This window comes from Macrotis lagotis, chromosome 3 (assembly GCF_037893015.1).
Source record: "Macrotis lagotis isolate mMagLag1 chromosome 3, bilby.v1.9.chrom.fasta, whole genome shotgun sequence".
NCBI classification, from domain to species: domain Eukaryota; kingdom Metazoa; phylum Chordata; class Mammalia; order Peramelemorphia; family Peramelidae; genus Macrotis; species Macrotis lagotis.
In genome coordinates, this window is record NC_133660.1 from 274,325,455 (window position 1) to 274,337,920 (window position 12,466).

At 52.5% G+C, this 12,466-nt stretch overlaps 1 protein-coding gene across 6 annotated transcripts in view; it reads right to left on the reverse strand.

Annotated features, from left to right (window-relative positions):
- CHID1 (chitinase domain containing 1) overlaps window positions 1-8,439 on the reverse strand; it is a 67,234-nt gene extending 58,795 nt beyond the window's left edge. For 3 of the 6 annotated variants that reach the window (XR_012477232.1, XM_074230766.1, XM_074230762.1), the window contains exons 1-3: window positions 3,813-3,920; window positions 1,951-2,050; window positions 471-634 (exon numbers count right to left, since the gene is read on the reverse strand). Coding sequence is in view for 5 of the 6 variants with exons in the window: in XM_074230766.1 (XP_074086867.1) it covers window positions 471-581 (111 nt within the window). In the remaining variant the exon portion in view is untranslated. Of the gene's footprint in view, window positions 1-470; window positions 635-1,950; window positions 2,051-3,812; window positions 3,921-8,343 lie in introns of those variants that run through there. The other 3 variants (XM_074230765.1, XM_074230763.1, XM_074230764.1) reach the window with 3 other exon arrangements.
- Between the last annotated feature and the right edge of the window lie 4,027 nt (window positions 8,440-12,466).

A 12,466-nucleotide genomic window follows, 5' to 3' on the forward strand; every position in this document is an offset into this window, starting at 1 on the left:
ACAAAAATTCTCACCAAAAAAACTAGTTAAAAAAATTATCAATGTTTGCCTGATTGATCATGTAAAAGGGAGAAGCAGCCTTACAGCTCTACTGGGAGCATCTTAGTCACTCCCCAGGAAGGGGTCCTGGCCAGGTGGCCTCCCTATCCCAGGAGCCCTGGCAGCCCCAACCAGAAGATGAGCAGTTTTCCCAAGTTCCCAGGTTCTTTTGAAATCAGAAAGAGTGGGATGGATAATGACAAAATCCCTTTTTAAAAATCCAGGGACAAAAGTAGAAGGGTTAAAGCAAGTTAGAGAGTGTCCAAGAAAGGGAACACAGCTGGAAAGAGGTAGGTTTTCCCTAGCAGGTCTGGGCGGTTCCAGGGGGATGCAGGGGAGGCCACCGGAGCTGCTGCTGAGGATGTTTGAGGGGCAGGTGAGGGACTGACTCCTTCCTCAGGCTCCTGAATTCTTGGGGCCCACAGTCCTACCTTCTCCTGAAGAGTTTTGGAGATCACTTTTTTGGGGTCTGACTTTGCCAGCGTGGTGCCACCAAACTCCCAGGCCAGGATGAAGCAAATCAGAAGCAGGAAGATTCTCATAGTGGGGGCTGCACCAAGGACGTGACTGGGAAAGGCCAGGCCACAGAACCCTGCTAGATGAGAAGAGAGCCGCTCAGGCTTGGGGTACTAAGCTGGACCCTCTCTCCACTGACAGTCCTGCTCAGCAGCCAGTGCTTGTGAGGGGCTCCAGGACTGAGACCTACTGCCAGCTGAACTCTCCCATTGTAGCCAGTCAGCTGTGCAGTCATCCCCTCCATTGAGCAAGCCACCGGCACAGACTCCTGGCAAAGCTCCCCCGACAATCAGGCTCAAGCCAAGCCCACCCGGCAATGTTTCCAAGCCCCTCCATCCCATGTAAGGTCCGGTGGTCAGGATGGTAGCCACAGGAAATCCTGGACAGTCCCTTTAAACTGTTGCTGTGGGATCCGCCTCCAGCCTAGACAGGTCACCAAGAAATAGTTGTCAGGCACCAGTTCTGAGGAGCCAGGCCCGGGACCCAGATCAGCCCTTCCTGGGTGAGGGGCTCAAAGGAGAGGATGGAGGCAGATATAGGAGCCAGCTCCTCTGCTACACCATGTTGCCGAGCCTGGGGCAGAGCCATAAGTTGAGTCTAAAGAACTGGGGCCCTTCCAGGGAGGCCCCTGCACGCCAGCCTGTCTACTGGGTCCCACCAAGACAATGCTCTCTCATGGGAGAAGTCCAACCCTCCTGAGAAAGATGACAAGCAGCTGGTCAGGGGGAGGCAGCACTGAGCTGCCCTCCAAAGGGCCCCAGGGAACTAAAATGAACTCTGGTCTCACCATCCCCACCCACTGAAAAGAGAACAGACTAGAGTCCCAGGCTTCAAAAAGCTGAATTTGGCAAAGACCCAAGAGGTCAAGAATTCCTGAGCCTAAATTGACCTCCACCAGCCCTGGCCCCCCACCCCAAGAGGCTAAGAAGCCCCAGGCCTCAAAGGGGTCTCTACCCTTGTCCCCCTCAAAAAAAATCCAGAAGGAGCATGGCCAGAGAGAATGCAGCAGAAGACAAGGCATCAAAGGGCACAAGAGGGCTCTGCATGAGGCTCCTGGGAGCCCCCGGGGGCAAGCCCTTGCCATAGAGAAAACCAGTGATCGCTGCCTGGGGGCTCCAACCAGTGCTGGAGGAAGCCAGAAGAGGGAGGCTGAGGCCTATGGGGCATCACCCAGTGTGGCCAGCTCCCCCTGCCCTGGGCATCCCTTCTCCACAGCCACATCATTCAACCACAGTGTCTACCTTTCTCACACTTCAGTAACCTGAGTACAAAGAACTGGGGCATTCCCTACCCACATCAGATACCCCAGTGCAGAGAGCTCTGGGCTTCAAATCCACTGCTCCACTGCCTGCCTCAGTTTCCTCATAAGCAAAATGGGGATCCAAATATACCAACCTCCAGTTACTGTGAGAATCCAATGAGATGTTCTTTGTCAATCCCTTAGGTCGGTGCCTGGCATACTGGAGCTGCTTGATGGATGCCTGTTCCTTCCTGTCTAAATAAAAAGCCAAGGAGAAAGTGAGTCAAGACAAATCAATACAATTGTGGGGGGTGGGGGGGGAAGGACACTTGAGGCAGCACTTAGGCCAGAAGGTCCAGGGGCACCAGGGCAAAACCCAAAGGGGTAAGGCTGCCACATCCCAGGTGGGGAAGACTGAGCTGCAGCCTCCCCCAGAGGCCACAAGGATGGTCCAGAGCAGAGTGCAACAAAAACCCCCAGCCCCGTCCATAGCCTCCTGGGCTCTTGACCTTCCCTCTGGGGAAGGGGCAAGGAAAAGGCTTTGGGGAGCCTCATCTGCTCCCCTCCACCTGGAGGAACCAGTGGCACTTGGGAACAAGCCTCACCTACTCTCTTCCTCCTGGAGGCCCCAGAGGTTCCTGGGAGCCCAGACTTGCCAAGCTGAACCCCTTCTCTGGGCCCATCCCTCCTCTCTGCCTCCAGCCTTCCCCACACATCTGTCAGCTTAGCATCCAGATCTCAGGATCAGATCACTTTGATCCGCTCCCCAGGATCGGGGTGTCCACCTGCCTGCCCTCATTGCTCCCCACTGACCTTCAAGTTTGTTACACACACATACACACACAGGTGCCTGTGTGCCCATGTGCCCTCCATCTCTTGTCTCTGATACCTGGCATGCCCTCCCACTCCTCTCTGGCTCTTTCCTGATGCCCCAGCTACCTTCAAGGCCCAGTTTAAGCTCCCCCTCCTCCAGGACCCCTGTGGCTAGCTGTGGTTCAAGTGGCTCAAATGCTTTCTCCAAAATGATCAGTGTCTATTTGGTGAAGACTTGGAGTTGACCGAGGCTCTCCCTCCACCAGACTAGAGGGAAGCTCCTCTGGGGAAGGGGCAGTGGAACCAGTCTGGCTTATTGCTGGACTAGATGGAAAACCAAAGGCCGTTCCAGGGCTCGGGAACCTCTGCGGCTCACAGGGTCACGTGAGAACCTCCCCTCCCCACTGGCAGGGGCACCCCCAAAGAAGAGGCCAAGGAGGAAGAAGGATGGAAGTCCCGGGCAGAAGGCAATGTCAAATGGAACAGCCACAACTCCGAAGGGTGAAGAGAGCATTGGGGAGTTGTGATGGAAGCCAAGGACTGCTTCAGGAAATGGGGGACAGAAAAATCATACCAGTGATAATTACTCTGCTGAGAATTTTACAGTTGTTACCGCAAGATTATCACCAGGACTCTGGAGGATAAGAACCGTGATTTTACAAAAGGGGAAACGTGGGTGGTTAAGGGACTTGTCCAGGGTCACACGGCTAGAATTAGAGATGGGATGTGAACTCCGCAGTCTGATTCCAGGCCTCACGCTCTATACATTGTGTCATCTAGGTGCCTCAGCCAAGACACATAGAGGGCCAGGGCCAGGGCCAGGGCCAGGGCCAGGGTCACAGCCAGGGTCAGGGCCGGTCAGGGCCGGCCAGGGCCAGGGCCACGGCCAGGGTCAGGGCCAGGGTCCATCTAAGAACTGTGGGTCAGGGGGAAGGGAGCAGAAGTAAGAGGAGGAAGCAGCTGGTGGGCACCCCGGGCGGGGAACCCAAACCAGGCCCGGGGGGAGGGGGCATTTGTGCGGCCCCGCTTTACAGACGGGGCCACTGAGGCGGGCCCCGACCCGGGGCGGCTCTTCCCCGCGGCGCCCCCTGTCGGCCGGGCTGGGCGCAAGGCGGGCCCCGCGCCCTCTGCCGCCCTCCCCCCGAGGCCGCGGGGCCTCCGCGCCGCCTCAGTTTCCCCCGTCATTCCGCTGGGCGGGGCTCACCTGCTGGGCCGGGGCTCCCGGACCGGGTCGCCTGGAGACGGCCGGAAGTTCCTGGAGCCGGCCGGGAAGTCCCGCCCCGCGCGGGCTCCACGCGAGCAGAGAAGCTCGGGGGCGGGGCAGGCGCAGGCGCAGAGCCGCCGGCCCCGGCGCGGGGGCGGGGCCCGGGGGCGGGGCCTCGGGGCGGGGCCACAGAGGGCGCGCCACTTAAAGGCGCAGCCCCTCGGAGCATCTCCCCGGGGCGCCTCAGGGCCTCTACGCGAACCCCGGCCCCTTCCCCGTCTCCCCTCCCGCCTCTTCCTCCAGACTTCTCCCAACACAGGTGCCAAAGGGAAACTGCTAAAGGGAAAGGCTGTTCGTGTTACTTCTCTTGCTCGAGAATCTTCCATACTACTACTAATAATGATAACAATAACAGTAATAACAGTAATAACAAGGGCGGCTAGGTGGTGCAGTGGATAGAGCACCGGCCCTGGAGTCAGGAGGACCTGAGTTCAAAACCCGACCTCAGACAATGATGACCTAGCTGTCTGGCCTTGGGCAAGACGCTTAACCCCACTGCCTGGCAAAAACCTAAAAATCACAACAACCATCGCCAACATTTCTCTAGCTCCTTTTGGGTGCTAAGTTTGTCCTCACCACAATGGAGAAGGAAGGTCCTGGTTTTAATCCCACTTTACAGATGGAGAAATCCAGGCTAAGTGGCTCACCCAGGGTCACAGCCCAGTAAGGATCTGAACTGGATTTGAACTCTGATCTTCATGATAGCAGACTGTATACACTGTGCCACCAGCGGTCCCTACTGCCTCTAGATCTAAAATCATTCTTTTGGAATGAAAGACCTTCACTTTCAGGCTCAGCCTGACTTCAGCCACCTCCATGGGACTAGGGGAGCACAGTGCAGATCCAGCAATCAACCCCCTCTCCCCTCTCCTGCCTTGGTCCAACCTGTGGCCCCTGCCTACTAAACTGTCCCTGGTCTTTCCTGGCTTTCCTCCTCTAGGCAGCCCCTCAGTCCTTGCCCTTAGAACACTCAGCCTGGATCCTTCCTTTGCCTCCAACCCTGTCACCCCTTTTCTATACTTTTTTCTGTGGGTATCTGCAGTAGCCCCAGGAGATGGGCAGCTCCTCATGGTCAGGTTCTTGAACCTGGCTTGTCTCCCGAGTGCTGAACACAGACCTTCAGCGTAAAGAGGAGAGAGTTCAGAGGGCCAGTCAAGTCTCTTTTCACCTCCCCTCCCAGGCAAGATAGCAGGGAAGGTTTGAACACTAGGGGTCACTGGCATCTTCTGAACCTTCTGGTCAAGGGAGGGTCTATTCCAGTCTTAGGAAGTTACCTCTCTAGGAGAGTCCCCTCTCCATTGACAGCAGAGGAAACTGAGTAAGTGCAGCACAGAGGCAGGGATTTGAGCCTGCTCTCAAACCAATCCCAATGGATTTTAAGCTATTTTTCAAACTGAAAGATTGACAATCCTTTCCCTCATTTTCAGTCTTTTCTGGGTCACTGGTTCCTTGCTAGAGATGCCTTACTCCTTTACTCACCAGAATCTTGCCAAGACCAAGGAGAAGGAAGAAGACATCCATTAGCCCTGGGGCAATGAGGGATGATCATGGGTAGGTAAGAAGCAGAATTGGCACAGCCAAGAAGAAAGTCTTCTCTGGTTTTATTAGGTCTCTCTGGGAAGATGCTGGAAGAGATCTGGTGGCCATGACCTCAATTCACCATATCAGGCCAGCCTTCTGCCTCCTAGGGGTTGCTCCTTCCACTTATCTGGACCCCAAGCAGATTCTTTTAGGTTGGCTCCACTCAGAGTCCAATAGCCTTAGCCAAGAAGGGTCTCTGAATAGGGTATAACAGCAAACTTGTGGTGGCAGGAACTAGGTTGTTGGGTGGGGGGAAGGGTTGCCAGGTGGGCAGAGTCCTTTTAGGGTTGTTCATTTCATCTTTTCTCAAAACTGGGGATGAAGACCAGCACCGTTCAGGGAAACAGACACTGTAGGGGCCAGTGGGGGAGAAATGGATAGATAGATAGATAGGAAGGTAGAGCTAGCTATTAAAGCCTTGATTCAGCACTGTGCTTAACACCAGTAACCATAAGGAGCTTACATTTTAAATGCCACATATAAAACTGAGTTCATCATATTTCCCCTTAAACCCTCTTCCTGCTTCCCTTTCTCTATTACTTTAGTGGATACCACCATCTTCCCATCCCCTTAAGCTCCCAACCTAAGAGTCATCCCAGACTCCTCAGTATCTCTCACTGTCCCCCCCATCCAAAATGGTACCAAGGTAGGTCACTTTCACCTCTCCAGCATCTCTCTCTAGTCCACTCCTCCTCTCCAGCATCTCTGGAGCACACCTCCCTTTCTCCTCTGACACTGCTGCTACCCTGGTGCAGATCTTCATCACCTCCTCATGCCTGAACTGTTACAATAGTTGCTGGGATGGGGAGGGGAAGGGTCTGCCTGCCTCAGTATCTCCTCATTTCAGTTTATCCTCCATTCAGTCACAAAAGAGATGATCTTAAAGTCCAAGTTTCCCCATAATACCCCCCTTTGTAATAAACTCCCTAGAGAGTGATCCTCCGGGTTCCTATATAAAAAGCTCTGTTTGGCATTCAAATCTCCCTTCCCCTTCCCCTCCAACACCCTCTCTGGAATATGACTTGTGGTTCAGTCACAAGATCCTCCATTTCCCATCTTTGGCTGTGGCTTCTCCAAGGTCTTCCTCTTTCTCTCTCCCTTCTGTCTTCTTTCAGGTCACAGCTTAAATCCCATCTTCTACAGGAAGTTTTCCTGATCCTTCAATGCTAGCATTTTCCCTCTACGTGCTCTATGAGCAGGACGGAATAGAAGCATCTCTAAGTAAATGCAAGATGCACAAGTTTAGAGAACCCACCCAGGCCTTCACATGAACTATTTGTGCCTGATTTAGGGTAGAACATTCTGACCTCAGACTGGATGATCAGCCACAATCTGACACTGTCACTTGTCTCTAATCTAGTACTTTTGTTTTGATCTCTTTGAGAATGAAGCACAAGAACCAACCAATTACTCTCACTCTATTAATTCCCCCCACTTCTTCCTGTCCACATCTTGCTTACAGATTGTGTCCTCCATTAGATGATGAGCTCCTTGAAGGCAGGAACTGTCTCTTGCCTCTTTTTGAATTCCCAGTTTTCAACCCAGCATCTGGCACAGGATAGTACTTAGAGATTCTTGTTTGTTTGGGTTTTTTTTTCCAAGGCAATGGGGTTAAGTGACTTGCCCGAGGCCACACAGCTAGGTAATTATTAAGTGTCTCAGGCCAGATTTGAACTGGGATACTCCTGACTCCAGGGCTGGTGCTCTATCCACTATTCCACCTAGCTGCCCCACCTAGCTGCCCCACCTAGCTGCTCTTAAACTTAAAGTGAAGGTTAGGGTTAAATTGATTCTAATGGGGGGGGGGGGGTACAGAACAATAAAAGGGACCCAGAAGAGGGTGAGAATACTTTTGGTATGGGAGTCAAGAAGCAATGGAGCAGGGGAATGAATCTAGGCAGGAGAGAGCTAGAGCCCTTTCTCACAGTTTTACAAACAAAAGTCCACAGAGCCAGAGGGTGGACTTGGTTAAATCCTTATGTCTTTACAAGGACACCTCCAGAGTTCTCTGATCAGAGATGCTCCCCTAAGGATGGGAGAGCCCCAGCATGGTTCTTGTTGGTAAGAAAATGTGGGAACAAATAGCATTAAGAGCAACATAGACCAAAAAAATCACAGAAATCCCCAAAAGACCTTTGTGAAGGAGATGGTGACACCAATGAATTAAGGCAAGGGAGAGAGACCCTGGAGTGGAGGGGTAATTATTACATCTTCTGGGGACTTGGAGGGAAGCAGAGAGAAGTTGTGAGAATACTCTGTGGTCACTTCTATGTGAATGGTTACAGAGATCGCTAATGTCCCTTTCTGAGGGTGGGAAGCCTTTCTTAGTTTTCCTGAAGCTTCAGTGTTACCAGAGATTCCACAGAAGAGTTTGTTATTTGTTTTTAAAATGTTCTGGGAATCCTGCTGAATACCTTATCAATAGAATGTGTCTGAAAATCTGGGAGGATTGACATCAGGGGATCATTGGTGGTGGTGACAGATAAGATGAGAAGGAATCCTGGAGGAACCAGATTCTACCAGCCTTATTCCACAGTGACCACATCTTTATTATCAATCAATTTATAGAAAGGGGTGCTTCCCTCAGAATCCCCTCCAGGATCCCCTCCCCCTTCCTCTATTCATTGGTGTTACCTCCTTCTTCTCAAAGGTCTTTGGGGATTTCTGTAATTTTTTGATCTTAATACTATTTGTTCTATCATCTTCTTGTGTCTCATATTTGCTGACTCTTTCTAAAGTGTCTGACTTGCAGCCTTCTGAAATCATAACCTCGATGGTTTCAAGGTATCTTATGAGCTCATGCCACCCTCTTCAATGATTCCTGAGAACAAATAACAAAGACGAACCTCTACCATGATTGTCTCAGTATGACTTGTTGAGTGAGAGATACCTTGAATGAGAGATATTCACACATGGAGAAACCATCACTACTTGCTGAGGGTGGCCAACATTGTCACCAAGGAGTGCCAGCTTGCCTTTCCAGCCTCATTGTCCTAGGGTCCTCCCCTTCACTCTTTCTCTAGGCTGGCCAGCTGAACCTTCCTGCTATTCTGCATTTGTCACAGACTGTCCTTTTATGATGATGATGATGATGATGTTTGTCCTTTGTTATTGAAGAAGACCATGACATCCCGGAGGTGATGCCATGATAAGCAAGTTAATTGAATTTGATTGAGGAGGGCTGTGTTGTCACCAACCTCACTTTCTCCTCCAGAGCCATCTGGGTCCAGTGGCCAGATATGAATTAGGACAACTGGAGATGGCCCTATATGCAAGGCTATTGTGGTTAAGTAATTTACCCAAGGTCATACAGCTAGTAAATGGCAGGTGTCTTGAGGCTTGATTCAAACTGCCATCCTCCTGACCCCAGGACCAGTGCTCTATCTACTGCACTACCTCCTGTCTCTGAAACTTTTCTCTGGCTGGCTGTCCCCCAGAGCAGTACCGTACTTTAGTATGATGTTTCAAAACAAAGGATCCTTCCCTTTCCTCCCCTCCCTTTCAGAATAGATAGAGATATCACTGCTGTTGGCTACGAGGACTTTAAAAATTGTCTACTGAGCCAGAAATCTTTGACCATATTGAAGGAGTAAGGGGTAGGAATCCCTGCACTTTAGGTCTCTCAGGCTGGCCTCAAGGCATAAGGATGACAACTCCGGAGAAGGAAAAGGTGGCATCCTTTTGCCACCAGACCAGGCTAGGAGTCCATGATGAGTCTATGGCTGGGATGGAGCTGCTCCCATTTCTGTCTTCTTGTGAGATCTCTAAGGCAGCTGGCATCTTTCCCCTGTCCAGGCACCTGTGGCAATGGTTACCAGAGCAGTTGTAGCAGTTGTAACAACAGAGACTGACTGGCCAAGAGGGGAGGAGGCATCTTCAACTTGGCGCTGATTGGACTGGACCAGGGGAGGTGAGAGGGAAACTCTCCCCCCCATCCCCCCAGGCCTCTGGCCAGTATCCCCAGAAGGGCAGAAAGTGGGCTCCTTCCTGCACAATTGCAATCACCCCAGGATGCTTTAGTGCTTAGCATTATTCCCCTTTCTCTGCAAGGGAATGAAACAACATGGTTCTGGGTCTGAATTCCAGGGGTGTCTGAGAACTTCTGGGTGGCCAGCAGAGAGTTAATTATTTCTCAGGAGTCTGATGTGAAGATGGGCCTGAAAATCTGACTTTTCTCCTGAGCAGAGAGGTCACCCCCAAGCCAGGAACTCAGGCCATCAAGGAGGGCAAGTAGAAGACAGGGACTGGCAGAGGTCATCCACCCCAGTGGCCTTGATTGGGCATGCTTCCTTCTTGGGAGGACTACCTCTCTGGAGGGAGGGTGAGCTCTGTCCATCTCTCTTTTCTATTTTATCCCCAGTACCCAGTAGGCAATACATTTGGCACATGGTAGATGTCACATTAAAAACACCCCCCACCCCAGTCTTTGGCTCCCCATGCTCCAGAATTGTTTTGATTCTCTTTAGGTCCCCTTTAATAGGCCCAAGGCCTGGGATTGTCCAGGTCACAATGGGTTGTCTGGGAAGGACTTTTAGAAAGGGTCAGCGGCCTAGTTCAGCTTAGCTGCCTTCTCTGCTCTGAGGGGAATCTGACAGTCACCCAGAACAGAATGGGGGGGCTCCTCCAGGTTGACCTCTCTCTGCCCCCCCCAATGAGCTGAGGTCTCTCCAACCCAGCCCCTAAGGCCAGGAGGCCCCCACCAGGAGGAAGATCCTGTTTCAGTTGCCATTAGGCAAGGGAAGGGGATTTCATTGTTCTTCCTTCAAACTCCTGAATTTTCACAAAACCCTAGGCAAGCCCTGAATCCGGTTTTTGTTTTTTTGCTTTTTTCCAGGAAACCCTTGGCCTTGCAGTGGCCACTGAGGGAACACAACTTCTCTTTTCTGAACTGGGTGGAGACCTTGGCTTGGCCACAGTTGCCCCACATCTGGCCCAGCTGTGGAGGAGCCCCCCTGTCCAGAAAGAGTTTGTCCCTCAGGACCCTACTCTCACCTCCCAGTCTGAGGGCCAGGCTCCTCCAGAACTCCCAGCTGGCCACAAGGCTTGGCTCTCCTTTCCCACCCCCACCCCAGCCTCCCCCAGGCGCCATTTCACCCTAGGCCAAAGGCTGGCTGGGGCCTTTGTCAGGAACTGCTGTACAGGAAGGGGGAAGAAGGGGCAGCCTTCCTCCACCCAGCTTTCTCAACATTTCTGGACAAAAGCCTGTGTCATCCCTCTTTTCTGGGCAAAGTGCCTCCAGATGAAGGGAGGCCCCCCTCCCTGCCCCCCAGAAATCCCCATCGAAACTTCCTGCAACTCCTACTTTCCAAACACTCAGCAGATTCTCCCCTGCCCCTCCCTCCCCCCCTCAAGCCAGCTGGAGTGGGGGGGGAGCCAGGGGCTCCTCCTCAGCAAGGGTCTGACCCAGTTTTGGAAGATGTCTTTTTTCTACAAGCTTGTCAGCTCAGCAGGGTGAGCTCCTAGCACACCCCTGCCCACCAGCTGCTGGCAGGGGCTGACTCAGTGGAAAGGCCCCGGAGGACCCTGGGGATCTCCAGTTCAACAGGCTCCTCTTAAAGAGAAGTAACTAGGCCCAGCCAGGAGGACCGGGCTCCATGTACTCCAGAAGCCTTCTGGCTTCTCCCCCATTTACAAGGCAGGAAACTGAGACCTAGGGAGGAAAGACAACTGCAGGGAGGAACTTGAAGCCCACCCTCAGATTCCTGAGTCAGCTGAGTAGAGGCAGGGGGATGGTCTTACAGGCTTGAAGCTTTGAGTTCATAGGTGACCTCTGATACCTTCTGATGATGTGGCCCTGGACAAAACCCTGGGGCCATGAGAGAACCATGAGACAATGTCCCTGGCTTCACCTGGCTTGATGAAGCCTGGCTTGAAGAGACCTATACTATGCACTGAGCTAGGCTCTCTCAAGGGGAAAGTCAAAGGGGAGCTCCAGGACCCTGGTTCCTTGCTAGCTGGCAGGGCTTGCTTGGCCCTTTCCCTGGCACCCCTGCCTCAGGCTCCTCCCAGCTTCAGTCCCTACTCAGCACTGCACTCAGGTAGATGACAGCCTAGGTCCAGGAATCGTTGGTGGCTCCTTATTGTCCTTTGGCTTTGGAAGTCTTCATAAATCGATTCCTTCCCTGGCTTTTCTTACCCAAGTCCTCTCCATCCTTGCCATTCAACTAAATGGGCAGATTCCTCATTGTACCTCCAGGACATTGTGGGGTGGGTGGGGTGTTCAGAGAGGACTAGTTCCTTTGTGGGGAGGTCTGTTGATTGTTTCTCTTCTTTTTTTCACTCGCCATGCACTTCTCATCTGTGGCTCCTGGAAGCTGTAAGCCAGGCAGATGGGCTGAACCGAACCAGGGTGAGGGGAACTGAGAGGTCTCAAACCCATTGGTGTCTAACCAGTACCTGAAGACTCCCAATGAACCCCGGCGGGGGGGTTGTTCCAGCTTCTCTGAAGGCAACTAAAGAGGGCATTGTGGAGGCTTAGAGCTTGGTCAGCTACGGGAGACACCAGGGTCCCATCCCCTGAATCCTAGGCTGTCATCGGTCAGCCTGACCGTTGTCCTGCCACTCGGGCAGAGAGAGATGAGGGTGAGGTCTCCTCACCACTCTGCCTCACTTCAATCTGGTTCACACACAAATCGAGACATGACCTGGTGAGGTTACTGGTCCTCTGAACAACTCCTGTCCAGGAATGTCCAGTTACCTGGATCATACCCAGGCCCTCCTCATCTCCCTTTGCCCAAGGTGCCGTTCCAGAGGAGACCCTTTCTTATTCATCCTTGGCTGTCCAATTCATGGTCCTGAAGCCTGGCTATGACCAAAGTCATAGCCCTTCTTGGGAGGAACCTTCAGTGGCTCCCTATCACCTCCTGGAACAAGACTAAAACTCTCTTCTTACCTAACTCTCCCTCTCCCCACCAGTCTTCTGACACCTTTCTCCCTCCACCCATGTACTTCTTGATTATTAAATGGGCAAAAATCATCGCTTAAGTGCCTGCTAAGTAGACAAAGCCGGCCAA